At 41.9% G+C, this 26,851-nt stretch overlaps 1 protein-coding gene across 4 annotated transcripts in view; it reads right to left on the reverse strand.

Annotated features, from left to right (window-relative positions):
- Nucleotides 1-597: 597 nt before the first annotated feature.
- LOC132139706 (gastrula zinc finger protein XlCGF8.2DB-like) overlaps nt 598-26,851 on the reverse strand; it is an 80,758-nt gene continuing 54,504 nt past the window's right edge. For 2 of the 4 annotated variants that reach the window (XM_059548279.1, XM_059548295.1), the window contains exons 2-3: nt 7,500-7,611; nt 598-1,963 (exon numbers count right to left, since the gene is read on the reverse strand). In XM_059548279.1, coding sequence (XP_059404262.1) covers nt 996-1,963; nt 7,500-7,560 — 1,029 coding nt within the window. In that variant the 5' untranslated portion in view covers nt 7,561-7,611 and the 3' untranslated portion in view covers nt 598-995. Of the gene's footprint in view, nt 1,964-7,499; nt 7,612-8,255; nt 8,354-8,492; nt 8,581-26,851 lie in introns of those variants that run through there. The other 2 variants (XM_059548288.1, XM_059548270.1) reach the window with 2 other exon arrangements.

The raw sequence follows: 26,851 nt of genomic DNA on the forward strand, positions 1-26,851 counted from the left end.
TGATGAGGTCCAGGGTACTGATGTACCGGGCCCTTCCTAGGCGGTCCAGGAGCTCGTCAACCCGAGGCATGGGGTACCCGTCGAATTCGGAGACTTCGTTCAGGCGGTGGAAGTCGTTACAAAAGCGGAGGGTGCCATCCGGCTTTGGGACCATCACAAAATATACATTTCTTGGAAGGGTTGCCTTGGTAAAATTCGCATTTTAGGGGCGATATATCACGTTATTTGAATTGGGGTTGCTTCAAACCGCGGACATGAAAAACAGCCGCAGACTTGGCAACACTGGTTCAGGTGGAGCGGCAGTTACTACACAGAGCCGTAGGAGTTTTTAAAAACAAGCAACAACAAAAAGAATAATTCGTATATAATACACAGGAGAGCCTTAGTGTTGTTTACAAACAAATTAAAATATATTGGCATCGGCTACATTTAACGTATTTTTCGGAATATAAGTCGCATCAGTCCAAAAATACTTCTTGCCGAGGAAAAATACAAAGTCGCACTGGACTATAAGTCGCATTTATTTAGAACCAGGAACCAAGGGAAAACGTTACCGTCTACAGCTGCGAGAGGACACTCTATGTTTTCAGTGTAGACTACAGGAGCAATGAGCAGCATAGAGCGCCCTCTTGCGGCTGTAGACAGTAATTTTTTCTCTTGGTTCATTTCTCTCGATTCATGTCAAATTAATTCTGAAAAATAAGTCGCGCCTGACTATAAGTCGCAGGACCAGCCAAACTATGAAAAAAAGTGCGACTTACAGTCCGGAAAATACGGTAGTTGAAAAATAACGGCAAATATAAAATATTGTGCATCCCTACTCACAACTATTCATATTTGAAACTTGTTGACATTTTACAGCATTACTAGTATTTTCTAGTCCCATTTAAATTGCAGAGCCAAATTGTATTTCACAATTTGCTATTCTCTAGACTGAATGGCAGGTGATTTTTGAAATTGTTCTATTTTGTAAATCTCTTGGCACTAAAGAAACACTAGAATTCTTTTCCAGAATGAGTCAGCAGATGGTGTTTCAGGTCTCTCTGATATGAGAAACTCTCGTCACACTCAAGACACTTGTAAGGTCTCTCTCCTGTGTGAATTCTCATGTGAACCTGAAAGTTTCCAATAAATCTGAAGCGGTTTCCACAATGAGGGCAGATGTAAGGCCTCTCTCCGGTGTGAACTCTCATGTGAGTCTGTAAGTTTCCAATGAATCTGAAGCTCCTTCCACACTGAGGGCAAGTGAAAGGCTTCTCTCCAGTGTGAACTCTCATGTGAACAGCCAGATTTGTATTGTTTGAGCAAGTCTTTCCACATTGAAGGCACATGTGTGGTTTCTCTCCAGTGTGAGTAATCATATGATTCGTAAGGGTTTTGCTGTCTGAGAAACTCATTCCACACTGATGACATGTAAAACTGCTCTCTCTTAAGTGAACCTTCATGTGCCTTTTAAGGGTTACCTTATATCGGAAGCTTCTTTCACACTGATCACATGTAAATGGCGTCTCACCAGTGTGACTGTTTATATGATACTTAAGGTTTAGTTTTGTTGTAAAGCTCTTTTCACACAGTTTGCAGGCGTAAGGCTTCTCTCCAGTGTGAACTCTCATGTGCCTGTTAAAATTTCCTTGCTGAGTGAAACAGTTTCCACACTGAGGGCACGTATAAGGCTTTTCTTTAGTGTGAATACTCATGTGGTCTTCAAGGGTTCCTTTTCTATTGAAACACTTTCCACACTGTGGGCAGGCGTAAGGCCTCTTTCCAGAGTGAGCATCAATGTGGCGTTTCAGGCTTGCCTTTAAAGAGAAACCCTTTCCACACTTTTGGCAGGTGAAATTACTTTTTTGGAAGGAAGGCTTTTCAGATATTTCTTCAGTTACGATATCACGATTTTTCTTTCTTTGACCTTCTTCTTTCATTCCATCAAGTACTTCACTCTCCTCTTTCTGCGGCATCAGATCTAAAGTGAAAAGAGACAAATACAAGTTAACTCCAGTTTAATGGGCACAAAGCAACAGACAACAAAATGTATAGACATGTAAAACACCAACAACAAAAACCTCTGGTGGGCATGACAGAATGCACACAATAGTATATATTATCACGATAATGTTCTATAATATATTTTATATACATTAGGGATGTGACGATTAACCGCGAGCCGGTTGAAAAACGATAAAAGAACAGTAACAATCTTTCATAATCATATTAATTTAAACTCAATAAACATAAACATAATATTCATGCATTTGACTTCTAGGTTTCTATAATAAGCTGCTCAAGCAAGCGACAAAACATTTAAACAAGTTTTCGAAAAATCGAAAAAGTTTTCAAAATCAAGTTTTTGATTAAATCATTCAAAATGGTCATTCCATGTCACACCAACCCTGGCTTAAATGTTTGATTTGAATTTTTTTTTTTTTTTTTTTTTAAAAGAAGGACAAACATAAACAGTGATGGATGTCAAAATATTAAATGTCATGCATAAGTACTTACTGACTAATAGTGTATTTTGTAGAGGGGGGTCAAAATGACAATTTTCATCTCCGATTTGGAGCCAAAGTACAGTGGAGTACATTAACTTTAGAAAGATGGCAGCATCATAATGTTAATTTTACACAGAGATCAATACATTTTTAGCAAAATCTTTGCCAATAGTGAAATTTTATGGAAAAAAAATAGAGATACAGGAATCTTACTGTTAGGGCTGCTCCGATCATGATCACGCACCTGAGGGAATTTAGCGCTGATTAGCGAACCGGCTTTACTGACAAGATACGCATTAACAATCGGCCGATCGTGATCGGAGCAGCCCTACTCACTGTGACTACAAAAACCAAATGTGGTTTGCATACAGTTGATATTTATTCTTCAGGTTTTACATACTAGGTTTAATATTAAAATGTATGTCTGAGCTGTTACAATTGGAAGAAACTTGACTGATCTTAAAGGGGTCCTATTATTTTTTTTTTTTTCACTTTTTCAACTTTTAGTCTGTAATGTTGCTGTTTGAGCATAAAAAAGATCTGCAGTTACAAAGTTCAAAGTCAGATTCAAAAGGAGATATTTAATTTAACAGAAATCACTTTCAAAAATTACAACCAATGACTCGTTTGGACTACAATGCATATTTTCTGGGATTTGTGATATCACAAAGATCGATGAATGGGAAGAGACCTGGTTGAGCTGCACTAGAGAAGGCAACAAGTGTTATCACTAAGTCGGAAACACGCTAGCTTTCCCAAGCCAGATGAGTTTAGATAAGTTACAATCGTCCGGGTTTAATTTGATGAAAATTTGATTTTGATGCAATATTTAAACTGAAGCTCGCAACAGGCGACTATGATAAGAGGCATGACATTTCCTGACGAGGCAAAGAGTGCTGCCAATCACAGCACGCACTGGCCCAGCTAACCAATCACAGCACACACTGGCCCAGCTAACCAATCACAGCACGCACTGGCCCAGCTAACCAATCACAGCACGCACTGGCCCAGCTAACCAATCACAGCACGCACTGGCCCAGCAAACCAATCACAGCACGCACTGGCCCAGCAAACCAATCACAGCATGCACTGGCCCAGCTAACCAATCACAGCACGCACTGGCCCAGCTAACCAATCACAGCACGCACTGGCCCAGCAAACCAATCACAGCACGCACTGGCCCAGCAAACCAATCACAGCATGCACTGGCCCAGCTAACCAATCACAGCATGCACTGGCCCAGCTAACCAATCACAGCACGCACTGGCCCAGCTAACCAATCACATTGGTTTTATGGATGAGTTTAGCTCCATCCACACAGTCTATGGGCCTGTTTACACCTGGTCATTTCATGCGTTTTTACTGATCAGATATCTGATTTGTTAAAATGTTTTCACTTACACTTTGCTATATTTAAATTTAACAGAGTCAATGAAATCAAAAGATAAGTACTGCAATATAACTAATTATCAGCTCATTTCAAGATCAAAAGCCACAACAGGATAAGTTTGTCTTACTACTTTTAATGAAGATGATTGTGTGTTGAGTGTCTGCATCTTACTCTCAGTCTCATTCGCGGCAGTTTGCTCATCGGCTTGCTTAAGTGATGCTTAGCTACTTGTCGCCAGTGATTCGTGTTTCATAAGCACACAATAACATCCCATATAGCCTATAACACGCTCTCACACATTTATTTTAACATTTTGTAAGGAGTAAAATGTATATATGTGGTTTCAACAAACAGATGCATTTACACTGGTCCAGTTTAATCTGGAAGTCTCGAAAGCATTTACACCAGGTGTGAACAGCCCCTTTATCTTTGGGACTGGTTGAAGATTACATGAAGGTGTGTCTGATTAGTGATGGACTGGACTCAGATTTTTTTTTATTCTCTTTAAATTTTTTTCTTGTCACATTCACTGCGGGCTTCTTGATTGTCATATTTGAAACAGTTTCAAAGCAGCTTTACAGTAAATACATATGCATTGTAAAAGGAGCTATACAAATAAACATGAATTTAATAAGTGTTACAATAAAACTTCCTGTACAGCTTATTTGAAAATGTGTAATTTGAACAATAGTATATAAATATTATTTTTTATTTTTGATGTGCTAAAGCTATGCTGTCATTGTTCAGTTATTTGGAAAATGCAAATCTAGTTAACTGACATGGTTATGTTACAATATGTAAGATCTACGGTTCCCAAAACTGATCCTGGAGCTCAAACACTGTATATTAGCCTGGTTGTCTCTCTAATCAAACATACCTGATTCAAGTCCACATTTCATAATTAGACGCTTCAGAATCTGAAATGGGTGTCATAAGCAAGACAATAAAAATTTTATGCCCATCATATGGACTTGTGAAAATCGTTATTTGTTACTAGTGATGTGATATTTTGCACCAAGGCTTCAAACCTTGTATCAAAAAAGTAACATCTCACAGTTCAGTTCTCTGTTTCACAGTGTCACTGTTCAGTTCTGCAAAGAAACTGTATTTGTCATTTCAGTCAAATTTTAATCTCCATCTTTACACAGAAAATGTGCTAAAAGTTATCTCTCTCATCTAGTGCTGTTACATCTTTTGGCAACATGCAACACAATATTATCTTGGATAATAGCTTAAAAATTATGCTAGCATTTGTGGACAAGCATTAGTATGGTTAAAGACCTATGTATTCGACCACATCAATTGACCCCAAAGAACTAGTTAAATATAGACCAATCTCAAATCTCCCTTTTCTGTCCAAGATACTAGAAAAGGTGGTATCCTCACAATTATATTCCTTCTTAGAGAAAAATGGTATATGTGAGGATTTCCAGTCAGGATTTAGACCGTATCATAGTACTGAGACTGCTCTCCTTAGAGTTACAAATGATCTGCTCTTATCATCTGATCGTGGGTGTATCTCTCTATTAGTTTTATTGGATCTTAGTTCTGCGTTTGACACAATTGACCACAACATTCTTTTGCATAGACTTGAACACTTTGTTGGCATTAATGGAAATGCATTAGCATGGTTTAAATCGTACTTATATGACCGCCATCAGTTCGTAGCAGTGAATGAAGATGCATCGTATCGATCACAAGTGCAGTATGGAGTACCTCAAGGCTCAGTACTAGGGCCGGTACTCTTCACGCTTTATATGTTAACCTTGGGAGATATCATCAGGAAACATGGTGTTAGCTTTCACTGTTATGCTGATGATACTCAGCTCTATATTTCTTCGCAGCCCGGTGAAACACACCAATTTGAAAAACTAATGGAATGCATAGTCGATATAAAAAACTGGTTGACGAGAAATTTCTTACTGCTAAATTCTGAAAAAACAGAGGTGTTAATTATAGGACCTAAAAACTCTGCTTGTAATAACCTGGAACGCTGTCTAAGACTTGATGGCTGCGCTGTCAATTATTCCTCATCAGTTAGGAACCTAGGTGTGCTATTTGATCGCAATCTTTCCTTAGAAAGCCACGTTTTAGCATTTGTAAAACTGCATTTTTCCATTTCAAAAATATATCTAAATTACGGCCTATGCTCTCAATGTCAAATGCAGAAATGTTAATCCATGCATTTATGACCTCAAGGTTAGATTATTGTAATGCTTTATTGGGTGGTTGTTCTGCACGCTTAGTAAACAAACTACAGCTAGTCCAAAATGCAGCAGCAAGAGTTCTTACTAGAACAAGGAAGTATGACCATATTAGCCCGGTCCTGTCAACACTGCACTGGCTCCCTATCAAACATTGTATAGATTTTAAAATATTGCTTATTACTTATAAAGCCCTGAATGGTTTAGCACCTCAGTATTTGAATGAGCTCCTTTTACATTATAATCCTCTACGTCCGCTACGTTCTCAAAACTCAGGCAATTTGATAATACCTAGAATATCAAAATCTACTGCGGGCGGCAGATCCTTTTCCTATTTGGCGCCTAAACTCTGGAATAACCTACCTAACATTGTTCGGGAGGCAGACACACTCTTGCAGTTTAAATCTAGATTAAAGACCCATCTCTTTAGCCTGGCATACACATAACATACTAATATGCTTTTAATATCCAAATCCGTTAAAGGATTTTTAGGCTGCATTAATTAGGTAAACCGGAACCGGAAACACTTCCCATAACACCCTATGTACTTGCTACATCATTAGAAAAATGGCATCTACGCTAATATTTGTCTGTTTCTCTCTTGTTCCGAGGTCACCGTGGCCACCAGATCCAGTTTGTATCCAGATCAGAGGGTCACTGCAGTCACCCGGATCCAGTACGTATCCAGACTAGATGGTGGATCAGCACCTAGAAAGGACCTCTACATCCCTGAAAGACAGCGGAGACCAGGACAACTAGAGCCCCAGATACAGATCCCCTGTAAAGACCTTGTCTCAGAGGAGCACCAGGACAAGACCACAGGAAACAGATGATTCTTCTGCACAATCTGACTTTGCTGCAGCCTGGAATTGAACTACTGTTTTCGTCTGGTCAGAGGAGAACTGGCCCCCCAACTGAGCCTGGTTTCTCCCAAGGTTTTTTTCTCCATTCTGTCACCGATGGAGTTTCGGTTCCTTGCCGCTGTCGCCTCTGGCTTGCTTAGTTGGGGACACTTCATCTACAGCGATATCGTTGACTTGATTGCAAATAAATGCACAGACACTATTTAACTGAACAGAGATGACATCACTGAATTCAATGATGAACTGCCTTTAACTATCATTTTGCATTATTGACACTGTTTTCCTAATGAGTGTTGTTCAGTTGCTTTGACGCAATGTATTTTGTTTAAAGCGCTATATAAATAAAGGTGACTTTGACATGACAATAGTATTGGAGGGCTGAGGGAATTGAGAATGTTTTGCGTCTGGGCTACTAATGTATAATTTTTATCATATGAGTTTCTACTTAAAAAAACACTCATATGATAATTCTCAATAATCATTCATTTCTGTAGAATGTAACATTTAAATAAGGATCAAATAAGTGCATTCAACTTTGAGACTGAAAACCAACCTGTTTGTTCCTCAGTATCTTCAATCTTAATGTCTTCACTCTCCTCTTTAACAGACGCCATCTTTACGTCGCATGGATCTCAGTAGCTTTACTTTCGGTGTTCTTCAACACTCTGTCACGATTAAGATAACAATAATTAACAGAAATAAAAAATAAATCCAAACTAAAGCCTCGTTCAGACTGTCAGATTAAATCCAATCTAAATCTGATCATATTTAGATAGTTTGAATGGGAGTGAACTACGTGAAATCTGATTTGTACAAATCCGTTTCGAGCTACATTCGTATGTGGTTTGGAGTCCTATTCAAATCGAATCCTGGAAATCTGTTTCAGTCTGAACAAGCTTTTTCACATTCTCACACCTCGTAAAACTTGAAAACATATGAACGTCTTTGCAAAGATCTGTACAGAACATTGTTGATCTTGCGCTATAGTAATTATGCTTTATGAAACAAATTCATGTGACAGTAAGTCAGAATAACTTAGACTCAAGTCTGGATATTTGGTAAACTTGTTTTATGAAACAGACCCCTGTATTGCTGTTATTGTTGTATCAATATTTTATATGCAGTTATAAGAGAGGGAGAGCAGTTATATTAGACGCGTTCGACTTGAAGCAGCGCTGCACAGAATGATCACTTGTTTGACATCAAAGTACCGTGAGAGTGATTCGAATGCATTGGATCCGTGTGCTCTCTTATCGCTCTAGTGTTACATTAATGCATTATTTGGTGCAATTCATTCATCTCTACTTACCCGTGACTGAATTAATGTTTATTATAAACTGATTCACGATATAAAGAGCGAAATGAGACGCGTCTTTTCTGTAACGCGTGTGGATGCGCTTCACTCACTAAAGCTAAAACATGTTAGATAAAAGCATTGCAGTGTTACATGCAATAATAATTAAGTCATTTTACATCACTTGTAAAAACATAAATAGTCCGTCTGGGGGCATTGATTTAAACGTTTTAAATGCTTAAAACCACAAACTGTTTTCTCAGTCGAAACACAACAAATGCAGGAGCGCGGCGCACCATTGTGACGTCACAGCGCCACACCAAAATAAAAGTCCCGTTCAGCGTCTATCATTCACAGCATAGAAATGTTCATAGAATAATTTATATACAAATTAATTTTTTTAATCATTTTTTTTTATAATTCAGCGTGTCATGGTACACTAGCAATAATTTTGTGTTGACAAATAAAAAGCATTTTTCTGGCTCACTTTTAAATCTTGTTAGAGATAGACAAAAGTACAACAGTACTGAAGTAACCAATATTACATTTCACATTAAAACAATGTAAGTAAAGTCGTAAATCATTTTAAGTGTTAAATAAAACTACAACACTAACAGCAATTACTTCTGTTATTTTAATGTATGTTAATATATTTGTAAATTTAAACTATTTACATCATATACATGTATGCACAGACCTACTGCTGCAAAAATAAATAAATAAAGCTGTCTAGACAGTAATCTTGTTGTTTGTCCTCATTTGTAAGTGGCTTTGAATAAAAGTGTATGCTAAATAACTAAATATAAATGTAATGTAAATGTATGTGATATAATTATATCTCTAATTACAAATAATCATAATCAAACAAATGTGGAGCCACAGTGTCAGCAGCAGACACTTGAGCACACTGGATCATGACGTCAAAACAGACGTTGCATTTTGACTGAGAATGAAAATTGGGTTGACATTGGCAGTGGTGCAGTGGTAAACTAGAATCGAATTATGTAAGAAAATAGTTGTATGTTGTTTGTTCAGAATAGTGGGAGATATGTGATCTCTATTTGAAAAACAAAAAATTGTGATTCTCAATCATTTCAGAAGTGGGGGGACAGAAATGTAAAATATAATAACTTTGTCTAATTGACAAGTTTTATTAGTATTATTAATTATTAATACTGTTAATTGCCTGATAAATCAAATACACTGCTTGACAATAATCAATAATTTGTATAGTTTATATTTTGTATGTTTATATTTTTTCCTGTATTTTCCTAATGGCAGTTTTATGATTTAATGATTATATACTACTTTTTTATTTTTTCTTTAATTTTTATCATAGAAAAGTCCAGAACATATATTTTATCTATAACCAACTGCATTATTTAAATGCTTATTTATTACCTGGAGTTGACGCAATCATGTGTTTACTGTCTTCACATTTCTTTTTATTTAGCTTAGCTACAGTAGAGATAGCTTTGGCTACAGATATTAAGCAATTCCTGCACGCCATAAATTATTACTTCTACAAGTCCATTTTGCACTTTCTGTGCGAGGGCACCCTCCGACTTTGCAAATGAATGAAACATACACTGCATGAGAGTTTTACGTCTCAGTGATACTATTGCCTGTCCTGATCATTTCACTGTGTTAACTGGATGTTTTTAGGAAATATCTGCATTAATTCACATGAGATTGGATTGGCTACTCATGTGCTGGATTGTCATGATTTTGGCCAATACTACTGAATGATGTGCATCAGAAGGGATTTAGCAGAGGGTATACACAAAGCCGACTGAAAAAGAAGTGTGTATAGCCTGCACTTCACAACTGGACGTCAGTATTTGATGCCAATTTGACCTTGACTTAACATTGGATTTTGGTTACACAACCTAAAAACAACAAATATCAATGCAGTCTCCTCCCTGATGGCAGCAGACTGAAGAAGCTGTGTGGTGGGTGTGTGGGATCACCTGCAATGCAGAGGGCTTTATGGTTGAGATGGGTTCCGTAAATGTCCTGGAGGGAGGGGAGAGAGACACCAATGATCTTCTCAGCTGCTCTCACTATGCGTTGCAGAGTCTTTCGGCAGGACGCGTTGCAGGCGCCATACCACACAGTGATGCAGATAGTCAGGATGCTCTCGATGGTGCCTCTGTAGAAGGTGTACATGATGGGGGGTGGGGCTCTGGCTCTCCTCAGTTTGTGGAGGAAGTAGAGACGCTGCTGTGATTTCTTGGCCAGTGCTGCTATGTTTTCAGTCCAGGAGAGGTCCTCTGTGATGTGCACACCCAGGAACTTGGTGCTGCTCACTCTCTCCACAGTCACACTGTTGATGGTCAGAGGAACGTGCTGAGTGTGTGCTCTCCTGAAGTCAACAACAATCTCCTTCTCCACGTTCAGAGAGAGATTGTTTTCACTGTACGACACAGCCAGGCAGCTCACCTCACTCCTGTAGTTTGTCTCATCTTTGTTGCTAATGAGACCCACCACAGTCGTGTCATCTGCAAACTTAAAAAAGAGGTTGGAGTTGTGTGATGGTGTGCAGTCATGGGTCAGCAGAGTAAAGAGGAAAGGGCTCAGCACACATCCTTGGGGGGCCCCAGTGTTCAGTGTGATGGTGTTAGATGTGTTACTGCCAACCCGTACTGCCTGAGGTCTTCCAGTCAGAAAGTCCAACAGCCAGTTGCACAGCGAAGTGTTGAGCGGTTGGACCGATATGCAAACTGGAAGGGGTCCAGGGAGGGGGGTGGACTTGATGTGGTGCATGACTAGCCATTCAAAGCACATTATGAGAATAGGGGTAAGTGTAACTGGACGGTAGTCATTGAAGCAGGATGGAGATGGCTTCTTCGGGACTGGAATGATGGTGGTAGCTTTGAAGCACGTGGGAACGACAGCCTGACTAAGCGAGAAGTTGAAAATGTCTGTGAAGACATCAGTGGGTTCCACTGCACAGTCTATCAGTACACGCCCAGGAATGTTGTCAGGACCTGGAGCTTTGCGTGCGTTGATCCTGTTGAGGGATCTCCTCACACTGTCTGGGGACAGCGACATCACCTGTTTGCTGGGAGGCGGTGGACTCTTGTGTGCCATGCTGTTTTCTGATTCAAAGCGAGCGAAGAAGGTGTTCAGCTCGTTCAACAGAGAGATGTTGCTGTTACAGGTCAATGGTGGGGACTTGTAGTCCGTAATGGTCTTTATCCCCTGCCACAGACTCAGAGTGTCTCTGCTGTTGCTGAATTGATGGGCTATCTTCCTGGAGTGCTGTCTCTTAGCCTCTCTGATGCTGCAGGACAGGTTGGCCCTGGCTGCCCCCAGGCCCAACTCATCTCCAGCTCTGAAGGCAGTGTTCCGCATCTTCAGGAGTCTGTATGCCTCCCCTGTCATCCACGGCCCGGACAGTGATGGTCTTTGTGACTGTTACATCATCAATACACTTGGTGAAGTAGGCAGTGACAGTCTCTGAGTGCTCTTGGAGGTCTGTGTTGTTATTGTATGTGGTCTGTGTTGTATTGTATGTTACTGACCCTACCGGCCACACTTGTATCTGTTTTAGTATTGGTTTGGCGACTTTGACAAGTGGTCTGTATGCAGGCATTTGCATGAAAGTGATGTGGTCTGAGGGACAAAGCTGGGGGAGGGGAAGACCTTTGTGTTGGAAATTTAATGTGTTGGTGTATTTTTGGTAACACACTCTTTAGGTCTGCATGATTGAAATCACCAGCTATGATGATAAAAGCATCTGGGTGGTCTGTCTGCTGCTCACTTATGTTGGTACAGTTCATTTAGAACATCGTTGCTGTTGTTCGGAGGAATGTAAACAGCAATGAGCAGTATGGCTGTAAATTCCCTTGGTAGATAGAACGGCCAGCTCTTAACTCCACCAGGGGTGAGCAGTGTTTGCAGACCACAACAGCAACGTGGCACCACGCATCATTGATGTAAACACAAAGCACACCACCGCGGGTCTTACCTCCCACGATGAGAGCTCTGTCTGCTCGATAGCACATCAGCTGGTCAAGCTGAATAGCGCAGTCTGGAACGCTGTCTCTTACAGTCCTCTGAGTTGAGTGAAGTAATCAGATATAATCCAGTTTATTTTCCAAAGTGTGTATGTTAGCCAGTACGATTGTGGGGATAGCTGGCTTGTGTGGGTTAGCCGTTAGCCTAGTCCAGATACCTCCGTACTTACCCCTCTTCTGCTTCCTCTCAAGCCGCTTGTGGCGCTTCTGCTGTGGGCGAGATGCAGAAGCGGGGATCGGTGATGGTGAAGGCCTCCGGAGCAGACTGAGGTCCTGCAGCTCTTCGGCGTGTGCAGAATTTTCTGCTGCCATCGAGCAGAAAATCACAGCTCTATGTGCACGTAAATACAAGTAGATGTGATGAAGACATACAAAAACACTGCGACTCACAAAACAAAAAAACACCATGACGGGACAGAGAGAAGCCATTGCGTGTGAACGCGTTGCCATCATCCGGAAGTACATGTAAATACATCTAAAAGTTAATCTAAATATCATGAGATTTAATGACTTTTCACACTCTTGCTAAGCTTAAGTCCAATAAAATTTCTAAAACACACTAAAAGAATTATAAAAGGGAGTGGAAATTGCAAATAAGCTAATGATTGGTAATTTGCTGCCATCTACTGGAAATCTCTTGTGGTAATTTCATGTCATTTTTATGTTAGAAGTGTGCTTGTTTTCAACCAAGTGACATAAACCATGGCTCATTTTGCAAGATATTTTTTAAATGTACTTTTACAGTAATGTTTAAATAACATTTTTACCAACAAATTGCCAATCTAGACAATTATATTCCTACTGAATATTAATGATTACTAACTGGCTATTTCAAGTTATTATAAACTGATTCAATATTCAGGGGTTGACTTGATAGTGTAGAACCTACTTTATTGTTTATGCCTACTGTTACGACCCTTCTTCGGCTGTGAAATTAGAAAAACGAGAGACACGAGATAGTCACATAAAGTTAATTTAATAAATGTAAAACAACTATTTTACACAGGAATAAAGAAAAATAATATTTACACAAATATTTTTTAGGAACCGAGGAGAACAGAAGGGAAACCTGGATAGTGCCAAACAAAATAAAACAACAAAATCAAAAAGGAAACTAACTAAACCATTTCCATCTACTCCTAAACTAAAACGAAGAGATCAAAGAAAGAAAATCTAAACTGCTCTAACTAACCAAACCAAAAATACAGAGGGTGGCACAAATCCCTAAACTAGTGTGCATTCCATCTAAAATGTGTAAATGTATGTCACGTGACATGCTTATCTAAACCCCTCTCCTCCCAGCTTTAAAGAGCTGTTTAAAACTTTCAAAGCTCACACATAAGGAGTTATTAGGGCAGTCACAACAGGCAATATTCACATGACAAACTCAGTTAACTAAACTAAGTCAAACAAAGCAAAACAGGCCACATCACAAGGCGAAATAAAAACAAAAAGTCTCTCCCTTGCAATAGCAGCGTCTTCGCTTTCCCAGGTGTCAATCACCTCCCACGAACTTTGCTACAGTGCTGATCAACTCTCTTATATCTTTCAGTTCATTTTTAATTTGTCCTTATCACAACATAGAGTCCCTAGAAGTTGGAAGCATTCTATTATTGTGCCTATAGCCAAGTGTAGCTCCCCAAAATCCTTGAATGATTTTAGACCTGTAGCCTTGACCTCATTGGTTATGAAAAGCTTTGAGAAAATTATCAAAGAGGCTGTCCTACTGCAGGTTGGAGATAAGTTAGAACCACTGCAGTTTGCATACAGGTCTGGCAGGGGCATGGAGGATGCTGTGATCACACTACTGCACTTTATTTTTAGCCATCTAGATAGAGCAAAGACTCATGTCAGACTTTTATTTGTTGATTTTACTTCTGCTTTTAACACCATTCAGCCCTTTCTGCTCGCTGAGAGAATGATTGCGGATTTTAACCTTGATTTGAATTTGGTGGGCTGGTTATTGGATTTTTTAACAGACAGATCCCAGAGTGTGAGGGCCAACAGCACCCTATCTGAAGTCACTTTTTCATCCACTGGTTCCCCCCAAGGTTGCTGTCTGTCTCCTCTCCTGTACATCCTGCACACAAACCAGTGTCGCAGTTTGTACCAGGATAAATACATACTTAAGTTCGCTGATGATTCATTGTCATTGTCAGGCTGCTATCAGGGGATGAGCAGGACCATGGGCCAGTCCTCAGTGACTTTGTAGAGTGGTGCGATAGTTCCTTTTTACAGCTGAATGTATCTAAAACTAAGGACATGGTCATTTACTTTAGCAGGACACCACCTCCCCCTACAGTCACGGTTATTAAAGGCACGAACATTGAGCTTGTGGAGACATATAAATATCTTGGGAGTCATTTTAGACAAACTGTGTTTTGAACCTTTGGTTGACGCGGTCTCAAAGAAAATCCAACAAAGACTGTACTTCCTTAGGAAAATGAACACTTTTAATGTTTCTTCAGAAATGATGGCTGTTTTATTGTGCTTTTATTGAATCGGTTTTATCTTTTTGTATAGAAGCTTGGTTTGGAAGCAGCCTCTCCCTGACAAATAAAAACAGACTTGGAAGTCTGGTCAAAGTGGCGAGCAAGATTTCCAGGAGAAGTCAGGCTCAACCTGGGGAGTTATACATAAAACAGGTCCAGAGGAAAGTTAGAGTCATAGCTCATTCACAGGATCATCCCCTTAGAACAGAGTTTGAGCTTTTTCCCTTCTGAGCGGTACAATCGAGTTCTTAGATGCAGAACAAAGAGGATGCAAATATCTTTTACTCTGTCAGCTGTGAGGCACCTTAATGGCAATTAGCACTTTATAATAACTTGCACAAGTTGCATTTTTGCACTTGATTGTGTCCTGTACTTATTTATTTATTTGCACATTATGTAAATTGGGCGTTACTGTGAATTCCTTCTCTGCTGGTTAGTCTTTGTTGGTGAGTGTTGTTGTATGTTCATTTGTTTTATGTGGAGCATTTGCTGCAAATCCAATTTCCCCTTGTGGGACAATAAAAGTACTTTGACTTTGACTTTGAGGAATACTGCCTTGACAATGAGTCAGCATTACCATTAACCCAACCAGGGTGACAACTTAATTTCAAAATCAAAAATTGCCAACTGGGACACCCAACGCTGCTCAATAGCACCCAGCTAAGCTGTATTCAGGTAGCTCAGTGGGTTTTTATCTGTAAAAGCAGTACACTGGTGGCCCAGGAGATTTTTCTGCCATCGCCCATTTAAGGGCGAGGAGTTCCAACTTCATGGAACTGTAATTCTCCATATTCTTCTCTGTAGGCCTAAGCCCTCAACTGGCATAGGCCACTGGCTATAACGTCCCACCTTGCTCCTGACTAAGGACTACCCCCAGTCCCAAGTGGCTAGCATTAATGTCAAGAACAAAGGGCTTAGAAAAATCAGAATAGGCTTGCTGCAGGGGGCGTGGTTTAGCGAAGTCTGCAGCGGGAGAGAGAATCAGGAGACGAGCAGTAAGTGATTGGTTTGGGCAAAAACTATCAGCACCTGTTTCTCGTTTCAGTAATTGGCGCGGAGAGAGTATAAAACGCCAGGAGAGACAGAAGCAGTCGAGAGAAAGACGGACTGCTGACGGGAACTGGAAACCGAAACCGGAACGAGTAAACCGGAAGTGTTGTGCGAACGCGTCTGTGTTGATGTCAGAGTAAAAGTCACCATTTGGTGTTTATAAAGTTTGTTACTTTTTGAGTTAATAAATACGTCAGCAGTCCAGCCGACCTCTTTGTCCTCTTCCTTTCCTCCCACGAACTACTACACTGGTGCCGAAACCCAAGAGGAAGAAGGACCGCCGCCGCCACCATGCAAAGCCCGTCCTCCACGCCGCTTGCGGACATCATCGCCTCCCTCGCGGTCCTGCACCGCGAACAACACCAGGCCCTGCTGGACTTGAGGACCGACCAGGAGAGGCGTTTCCAAGCCATCGTCCAGGCCCAGCAGGAGGACCGCGAGAGGTTCCGGAGCTGGATCGATCGGGAGGTTCGCGCCGAGGCCGCCGGGCCGCTTGCCGCATCCATGCACCTGCCGTTGCACAAGATGGAGCCCCAGGACGATCCGGAGGCGTTTCTGGAGCTCTTCCAGAAGTCGGCGGGGGCGTGCGGGTGGCCCCGCGAGCAGTGGCCGGTGCGCCTCATCCCCCTGCTCTCCGGCGAAGCCCAGGTGGCTGCGCATGCCCCTTTTAATCATGCCCTGGTCTTCGACGACCTGAAGAGGGCCATCATCCAGCGGGTCGGCCGGTCGCCCGAGCAACATCGCCAGTGCTTCCGGTCCCTGTACTCTCCAATCCACTCCCTGCCACTGGGGCGGCGGGTAGGGTCTGGGCTGGCTTGATGGCGTTGCGGGGACCCGGAGCATTTGGTGGACAGGTGTCCAGTGATGGAGGTGGGGACGATGGTGGGAGAAACTGAGCCAGGACCGCTGGGTTCTGCTTCAGAGAAACGGAACGAAATCGGGAGACTGATTCTCTCGGAGTGTGATGACTTTCCTCTGGAGCAGTCTCAGGATGAGACATTAAAACATGCTTTCCAACAGGTCCGCTCCATCGATGGCCAGCCTCTCCAACCTGCCCTCCCGCTCACCTATCCATATTTTGCCATTTTAAAAGACTGATTGTATCGAGTAACCCAAGACGCTCGAACAAAAGTGAATACAACCCAATTGTTAATTCCGAAGAGCCGCAGGGAAATGCTTTTCCATGACTTGAGATCAAAACTCTACACGTTGGGGCGGCTATCAATGGAGAATTTGTTACAAGCCAAGGACCGCCAGAGCCAGCTGTATAACAGGGGAACTAGATTACGCAAATTTGCACCGGGAGAGAAAGTACTTGTATCACTTCCAACGTCGAGCTCTAAATTAATGGCTAAGTGGCAGGGACCATTTGAGGTCGCACGACAAGTCGGAGATCTCGATTATGAGGTAATACGGTCCGATAGGAATGGGTCCCGTCAGATTTATCACCTCAACCTCCTAAAAAAATGGAATGAGGCAGAATCAGTGATGTTGGCAACGGTGATTGGGGGGAGGATGATCTCGGACCAGAGGCGAATATCAAACCACAATCCCTCGCCCTGGCTCCAGGTGGAGATCACCTCTCGCCGTCCCAACTCTCTGATTTAACAAAATTACAGGCAGAGTTTGCCGACGTCTTCTCACCCTTACCGGGCCATACTAACCCGATTCAGCACCATATCGAGACCGAGCCGGGCGTGGTAGTTCGCAGCCAGCCGTATCGCTTACCTGAGCACAAGAAAAAAGTAGTTCAGGCTGAATTAGGTGCTATGCTTGACATGGGGGTAATAGAAGAATCCAATAGTAACTGGGCGAGCCCGATAGTTTTAGTTCCGAAAACGGACGGCTCAGTCCGGTTCTGTGTGGATTACCCGCAAGGTGAATGCTGTGTCGAAATTCGACGCGTGTCCAATGCCGTGGGTTGACGAGTTGCTTGATCGGCTAGGCACGGCTCGTTTTTATTCGACATTGGACTTAACAAAGGGCTATTGGCAGATCCCCTTGTCTCCATTATCCAGAGAAAAGACAGCTTTCACAACGCCGTTTGGATTACACCCGTTTGTTACCCTTCCGTTTGGCTTGTTCAGGGCACCAGCTACCTTTCAGCGCCTCATGGATAAGATTCTGCGGCCCCATGCTGCATATGCGGCTGCCTACCTGGATGATATCATTTTATTTAGTAATGATTGGCAGCGGCATATACAGCATCTGAGGGCTGTCCTGAGGTTGCTGAGGGGAGCGGGGCTCACGGCCAACCCAAAGAAGTGTGCGATTGGGCGTGTGGAAGTAAGGTATCTGGGCTTCCACTTGGGGCATGGACAGGTGTGTCCCCAAATTAATAAGACAGCCGCTATTGCGACCTGCCCACGTCCCAAGACCAAAAAGGAGGTAAGGCAGTTCTTGGGGCTGGCGGGATATTATAGACGGAGCCGTGTCAGCAGGCCTTTACCCAGGTCAAGGCTGCTCTGTGTGGCGGGCCGTTGTTAGACTCTACTGATTTTTCTCTCCCTTTTCTGTTGCAGACAGACGTGTCGGACAGGGGGCTGGGGGCAGTCCTGTCCCAGGAGATAGAGGGGTAGGAACGGCCGGTGCTGTACATTAGTCGGAAGCCGAAAGAGTGCCTTGCCATCAGATGGGCCGTCCTCACCCTCCGCTATTATCTCCTGGGACGGGAGTTCACCCTCTGTTCGGACCACGCTCCGCTGCAGTGGCTCCACCGCATGAAGGATACCAACGCGCGGATGACTCGTTGGTATCTAGCTCTTCAACCTTTTAATCAAAGTGATCCACAGGCCGGGTGTTCAGATGGCGGTGGCCGACTTCCTCTCCAGAAATTGGGGGGGCTGCAGGCCGGATGGCTCCCCGGCCTGAGACGGGCGGTGGGGGTATGTGGCAGGGGGGGCATGGTTTAGCGAAGTCTGCAGCAGGAGAGAGAATCAGGAGACGAGCGGTAAGTGAGTGGTTTGGGCAAAAACTATCAGCACCTGTTTCTCGTTTCAGTAATTGGCGCGGAGAGAGTATAAAAGGCCAGGAGAGACAGAAGCAGTCGAGAGAGAGACGGACTACTGATGGCAACTGGAAACCGAAACCGAAACCGGAACGAGTAAACCGGAAGTGTTGTGCAAACGCGTCTGTGTTGTTGTCAGAGTAAAAGTCACCATTTGGTGTTTATAAAGTTTGTTACTTTTTGAGTTAATAAATACGTCAGCAGTCCAGCCAACCCCTTTGTCCTCTTCCTTTCCTCCCACGAACTACTACACGGCCAACACAGGAGCGGCCACCAATTTCTCCCTGGGAGACTGGAACCCTTGCTCACACTCTTGGGTCCAGCAGCTCTCTATAGGTCTGCCTGAGCCTCTCTTTTACTTTGTGCCGACCAACTCTGCTACCAGGCGATGCAGAGGAGCAGCCAACTTGGCAAACCCCTCTACGAAACGCAGATAGTAACTCACAAATCCCAAGAAAGATCGTAACTCTGCAGCATTGCCAGGCCGTCTCCATTCTGCCACAGTGCTAATTTTACTGGGATTGGTAGAAACTCCTACTTTTGAAACAGCATGCCCCAAGTAGTGGACCTCCTGATGGAAAAAAACTGCATTTCTCCAGTTTGGCCTTCCAGCCCTTCTGCTGCAAACGGCTGAAAACCAACTCCAATCGCACAAGATGTTGGGCTACATTGGTCAAGAAGACAATGACGTCATCAAAGTACAACTACAACAGCATCAACCGCTGGAATGTACTTGGGGCATTGCACAACCCAAAGGACATTTTATTAAATTTCGAATAGCCCAAATGGTGTGCAAAAGGTGGTCTTACCCTTGTCTTGCTCTGACACAGGAACCTGGTTATAGCTGCTTACTATGTCAACAGTTGAAAACCAGTTGAATGGGAAGGCATCTTTCCTAGTCCTCTGATTTAACCCTCTGGAGTCGATTAACGGGGATACGCGTTATGAGTCATTTTCTCCTGATAACCCCAAAAATAACTTAAATTACACTTTCAGTATTAATTGTACAGATAAGCGCAATACATCAATCGAATCTGTAAAGGGTCTACTTTTTTTTGGATACAGACATAATAACAACAAAACTTTGTGCACTTATAAAATAAAGATAACAAACAAAGTGTGCTGTCACAGCCTTTATCTGCGCTGATCTGCATTTAGACACACGTCATTAAAATGAACTGTAACTCTGTGAATACTCAACGAAGAGACATGAGAGAGATATCTATAGAAAGCTTGACATGTCTACTTTTAAACTAAACAAGTGCCGCTGAAAACAGATATTCTGTGATAAAGTAATCCATATGAAAACAACGCAATGTCCGTTTTTCACATCTCCCTTCATTATATCTAATGTGACCACGCCCCCGCGCTGAACGCTCTATTCAGATTCAAACTGAAGCGCGCGGCTTGAATATGCCCATAACAGAAGACAACGCAGCCAGACTGTTCTTCAAGTTCTTTTATTTTACTGTTTGCTTCGCGATGAGAGGAATAAGACATAATTCACTCCAAAAATATGTGATGTGGTTGAGGATTTGAGAAATGGATTTCCTCAGAAAAATAGAATGAAGCACTTTATTCAGCAGAGATCATAAACATGAGTCTCTTTTTATTTATTTATATACTTGTACTAGTTTTCACATAACGTGTAAACATTTTACTAGTTAGACTTTTTCCAAAGACTTTTTCCAAACTATAATTCCTGACTAAATGTATAATCAAGTGAAACATTATGATGTTTCAATAACAATATACAATACTATACCATTCAAAAGCTTGATGTAAATAATATAAATGTGACGAATAGATAACTGTAACAAATGTAAAAACAATGCTGTTCTTTCAATTTATTCCCCCTAAAAAACCTGAAACATATTCTCAGCTCTTTTCAACATTAATAATAATGATAATAATAATAACAATAAATGTTTTTTTTTGTAGAAAATAAGATTGTTAAAAGGATTTCTGAAGGATTGTGTGACTGGAGTAATGATGCCAAAACATTTGTGGGATAATTAAATATATTCCTAATAAACTACAAATATAAAATTATATACATTTATTTTGTTCTCACATTCTTTCTTGTAACTCTTCCCTCTCAGTGACACAGCTGACTGAAAGGTTCATTATGTAGCTCATTATGCAGGCCTTTGTCTTCTCAGGTGTAAATCACAATGATATTCATGATAGTTGACGCCTACTCGCATATGACTTTTACCAACAAAAAGTGTCTTAGAAAATTTAAATCAATATATTGTTTTCTGTAAGTGAGTAAACAAGATGATTTTTAACCCTAACCCTAACCCTAAAAGCACAAATGTCAGGGCCTGACAAAACTTCTCCAGGCCCCAAAAATACCCTTAGACTCCAGAGGGTTAACTGTCGGTAATCAACACACAGCCGTATTCTGCTATCTTTTTTCTTAACAACAACTATGGGAGAAGCAAAGGGACTACTACTTTCCCTAATCACCTGACTTGCAAGCAATTGTAGCACATGTTCTTTAACCGCAACATAGTCAGAAGGAGGGATGCGACGATACCTGTCGTATAGGAACAGGATCCAATAGTGGGATCTTATGTGTAATCGGGTTGGTACACCCCAAATCAGAATCATCTGTTGAAAAAACAGATCTGTATTAACCCAACATCCCCTCACTTGACTTTGCTCCTCTACAGAGAGGTGCGAGAGATCCATTTGCTGGATAACCGTGTGAGGAAACTGTAGCCTGTTGGTCATTGGTAGCACTTGGACGAATAGCAATAATCTCTCCTGGCAAGCTCATAGGCTGGACCTGGCACAATGTTCCTACCACTAGCCTTGGTTGCAAAAAGACATCAAATTCACCCATGTTAACCATAAGGACTTTAGTGATACCACCTCTCACTGAAACCAGGGATACAGATGCCAACAAGCCAGAGGAAAGAGGATTCCCATTATCCAAAGGCTCATAAAGAGCCTTAGACAAGGACCCACACTGTGCAGTACAAGTAACTGGGACAAATTGTAAAGAGTTGGCCGGAATGCGGATCACATGTCTACCCCTAACACGTACAGGCCCCCCTCTAAATTCTGACCTACGAGAACAACCAGTCTGGCGATACTGCATTGCCAATGTCCATGCTGGAACTTCTTTAACTATAGGGAGATCAAACAACTCTGGGCCATGTTAATCAAACAGCTCCTGAAAACACTCACCTATAACATTCATCCCCAGTAAACCTGGCAACCCTGATGTTGAAAGGACCTGAGGAGGGTCCGTTAACAACAAGGACACCCTTATTGTGAATGTGTCTACCCAATATAACAAAATCTATCTCCAGGTATCCTACAAAAGGAATAGACAAGCCATTAGCAGCCCGAAGCTGCAACCATCCACAATCATTCAACCAATCCTTACCCCAGGGTTCAAAATGTGCCAGGAAAAAGCTCTCTGTGATAGTGGTTACCATGGAGCCTGATGTCCAATAAACATGGAACATTAACCACACCCATATTGACTCTGACGGAGGGGCACTGACCCAACAAAGTGGAAGTTCCATTTCTAATGGGGGCATGAGCCACTGAGCCAGGCCCTATCCCTTCTGAACTGTGGCTCATCAGTTCAGAGGGTTGCAGTTTTCCACCTGCCCATTAGGAGACAAGACATTAACATGTGATGAACGAGCCTGTTGATCTCGAAACTGAGTCCGTCCCAATGTACAATTCCGAGCAATATGTCCAGGCTGATTGCATCGCCTACAAATGATAGGGCCAAGCCACCTAGAATGGCTTCCTACACTCTGAGATTGTAGTTGGCATAAACTTTGTATCAGTTCAATAAGTTGTTCCTACTGGCCCCTCATCATTCTCTTCAGTTCTGTGAGCAATGAAACATTAACTTCCGATGGGCCAGAGGAATCGGTCTGTCCCTGTACTCTATACTGAAGAGCAGAGGAAGCTGGGACCGAATGACTCCTCTCCTTCATCTCATAATGAAACCCCTCATTCACCCATCTAATGGCTTCTCTACGAACATCCAAGAGGGTGGAGCCAGGGTTCAATCAAACAAAACGTTTGAGCTCCCGCCGCAAACCACTATCCAGCACATGCTCTACAAACTGGTCTCTCAGTAGAACCACTGAATTAGTCATACCTCCTGGAGCCTGCCATACCACCTTATCCATTAGTGCAAATAGGGCATGGAAATACTCTTGCAAAGACTCCCCCTCAAGCTGTTTACGGGAAAAGAAGTTTTGGTGCAGGGCAATATAGGACTGTGGACACCCATAAAGTTCCTTTAAGATAGAAAAGACCTGTTCTGGTGTTTCCCTATCTTCCCTTGCCCTATACTTAATCTTGTTCTTGGCAGGACCCTCTAGATGATAAAAAATAAATAAGGTCTGTTCAACCGGAGGCAGATGTCGGACACGCAAGCAAGCTTGTATCTCCTCCACCCACTCAAACACATTAGCTGTGTCCCAAAGTAAAGTGCGTGGACTCCGAAGTGCGCATTTGAAGTGCGAATGCGTCACAGCAGCGCGACGAAGGGTGTCCATAAGTGAAGTGCGTGGACTCCGAAGTGCGGATGTGGAGTATGATTGCGTCACAGCGTCACGACGTAAGCTGTCCCAAAGTCAGAATGCGCACTTGGAAGGGCGCATTTGAAGTGCGAATGCGTCACCGCGGCACGACGAAGGCTGCCGAATTTCGAAAGCGACTTGAAATGCGCCCTTCAGTTCCCATGAAAATGAAGTGTACATCCTATGGACACTTCACACCCTACCATATCCCAGAATCACTTGCGTGCATACGACGACGGTGTTTATATTCAAATAACAAGGTAGGTGAGAGTTCTGTGGGGGACTTCACATTGAAATGTAAGTATTGTGTTTTCATTTACCCAAATATCTAGCCAAAGTGTTAAAAGCCAGTTTTTTTTCCCTTTTTTTACATAAAGCCCACAAACAATAAGACAGTCAAGTCAAGATTATATATATTATAAGGCAATTGTCTTTCCCTTTGTTGTGTTTTTGAAGTGCTGTCATGCAAGAGATGTCTACAAATGTTTTAACCAAACTTTAGCACTTCAGTATTTTGTATGCATGTCCTGCTGTGTCATATTTTCTAATGTTAAGATCTCTTTGTTTAGTTTTTTTTTTTTACAAGAGTCTCCATTTTCTCATTTTAGTACTATTCTGGAGAAAGTGAGCCTGCTTGGGGAACGACTTAATACAAAGTTAATAGACAATTTTTAGCTGAAATTCATTGTGCTGTTGTTGTTAACAGGCATGGTTTATTTGCGAAGTGTCCTGGGACAGGTGAGGGAGCAAGTGGAGCTGCTCAGGGAGGACATCAAACTCGATAGAGAGAGAGAGAGAGGGAGGAGCACAAGTTTCTCTTCTTGAGAGAATGCTTAACAAATATATTCTTCATTAGTCAAGAGAAAACAGTGGGGAAAAAGTACATTACAGTTTTTCAGTATCTTTTTTAAAATATCATATTGTCAATGAAACAACCTAATTTCTGTAGTTTATTTTTGTGGTGCAAGTTGTATACATTATTCGTTTTTTGTGTATAATTTGTTTGTAAATAAGTATTTTTTGTACATTTTGTATATTATTTATTATTATTTTTTTGCATATTCACGTGTAAATAAAAGATGTACTTATGTACGTTGTTCATTTGTTTAATGCAGCTTATACATTTTTTCTCAAAACATTCTTTTATTTTTTCATCCTGTCAATATTTTTTTACACATTAAAACAAATTGCTCTATACTTGAAAGTAATTTTTACAATAATTTACAGCATAGTTTAGGTTTAACATCAGAAAAACAACATCAGTTTGAGCCCAGCGCTGCTTCCATGTGTTCTGGGGTCTTCAGGAGGTGAACCTCTTGGTGAAGCAGAGACTCAGAGGACAATGCATTGACAGTGGAACGAGGCACATGTCAAACACTCTGGAGACCATCTTTATGATGTACCACTGGCGGACAGAAGAGAAACACCAGGGTCTGGATTGTGGCACCCATCACTGTTGTCGTTCACTTCTCAGAAGATCCAGCAGCACTGTCAGGGCCTCCTGCTCAGAACAAAACCATTAAAATCTGTCCAGCTCTGCCACATTCAGCTTTATCCTGCAGTACAGGGGTCCGCTCTGATTTAGCGAAAGAACGAAAAGAGAAATTGTTTAGCTCCATGACAACGTAATTAGTAGAAGAAATATTGAGATACTTAAGTAAACTACTTTTAGTAACTACCAATACCATATTGGCTAAAATCTACTAGTCATGTTTAAAACCTTAGCTGAAGGGATTGTTAACCCAAAAAGGAAAATTACAAATCTGGAACAACTGGGTGAGCAAAGGATCACAGAATTGTCATTTTTCGCTGAACTATCCTTTTAGTAGAAGTACAGTCGTGGCCAAAAGTTTTGAGAATTACATAAATATTAGTTTTCTTTTAGATCTTTCAGTTGTTTCTGTAATGTACTGAATTATTATTACAAGCACTTCATACGTTTCAAAGACTTTTATCAACAATAACAGGACATTTATGCAAAGAGTCAGTATTTGCAGTGTTGGCCCTTCTTTTTCAGGACCTCTGCAATTCGACTGGGCATGCTCTCAATCACCTTCTGGGCCAAATCCTGACTGATAGCAACCCATTCTTTCATAATAACTTCTTGGAGTTTGTCAGAATTAGTGGGTTTTTGTTTGTCCACCCGCCTATTGAGGATTGACCACAAGTTCTCAATGGGATTAAGATCTGGGGAGTTTCCAGGCCATGGACCCAAAATTTCAACATTCTGGTCCCCGAGCCACTTAGTTATCCCTTTTGCCTTATGGCACGGTGCTCCATCATGCTGGAAAATGCATTGTTCTTCACCAAACTGTTGTTGGATTGTTGGAAGAAGTTGCTGTTGGAGGGTGTTTTGGTGCCATTCTTTATTCATGGCTGTGTTTTTGGGCAGAATTGTGAGTGAGCCCACTCCCTTGGATGAGAAGCAACCCCACACATGAATGGTGTCAGGATGCTTTACTGTTGGCATGACACAGGACTGATGGTAGCGCTCATCTTTTCTTCTCCGGACAAGCCTTTTTCCAGATGCCCCAAACAATTGGAAAGGGGCTTCATCGGAGAATATGACTTTGCCCAGTCCTCAGCAGTCCATTCACTATACTTTCTGCAGAAGATCAATCTGTCCCTGATGTTTATTTTGGAGAGAAGTGGCTTCTTTGCTGCCCTTTTTGACACCAGGCCATCTTCCAAAAGTCTTGGCCTCACTGTGCGTGCAGATGCGCTCACACCTGCCTGCTGCCATTCCTGAGCAAACTCTGCACTGGTGGCACTCCGATCCCGCAGCTGAATCCTCTTTAGGAGACCATCCTGGCGCTTGCTGGACTTTCTTGGAGACCATGAAGCCTTATTTACAAGAATTGAACCTCTTTCCTTGAAGTTCTTGATGATCCTATAAATTGTTGATTTAGGTGCAATCTTAGTAGCCACAATATCCTTGCCTGTGAAGCCATTTTTATGCAACGCATTGATGGCTGCACGCCTTTCTTTGCAGGTCACGATGGTTAACAATGGAAGAACAATGATTTCAAGCATCACCCTCCTTTTAACATGTCAAGTCTGCCATTCTAACCCAATCAGCCTGACATAATGATCTCCAGCCTTGTGCTCGTCAACATTCTCACCTGAGTTAACAAGACGATTACTGAAATGATCTCAGCACGTCCTTTAATGACAGCAATGAATTGCAGTGGAAAGGTTTTTTTGGGATTAAGTTAATTTTCATGGCAAAGAAGGACTATGCAATTCATCTGATCACTCTTCATAACATTCTGGAGTATATGCAAATTGCTATTATAAAAACTTAAGCAGCAACTTTTCCAATTTCCAATATTTATGTAATTCTCAAAACTTTTGGCCACGACTGTATTATCTTGCATACTCTAATATACTTAAGGTATTGAGAGTAAAAGTAAAGGTATGTACAGTATTGTTCTGAAAAATAATTTATTTTAATTTCTAAATATGTTCAGTGTTATTC

The sequence above is a fragment of the Carassius carassius genome, chromosome 1 (genome assembly GCF_963082965.1).
Source record: "Carassius carassius chromosome 1, fCarCar2.1, whole genome shotgun sequence".
NCBI classification, from domain to species: Eukaryota; Metazoa; Chordata; class Actinopteri; order Cypriniformes; family Cyprinidae; genus Carassius; species Carassius carassius.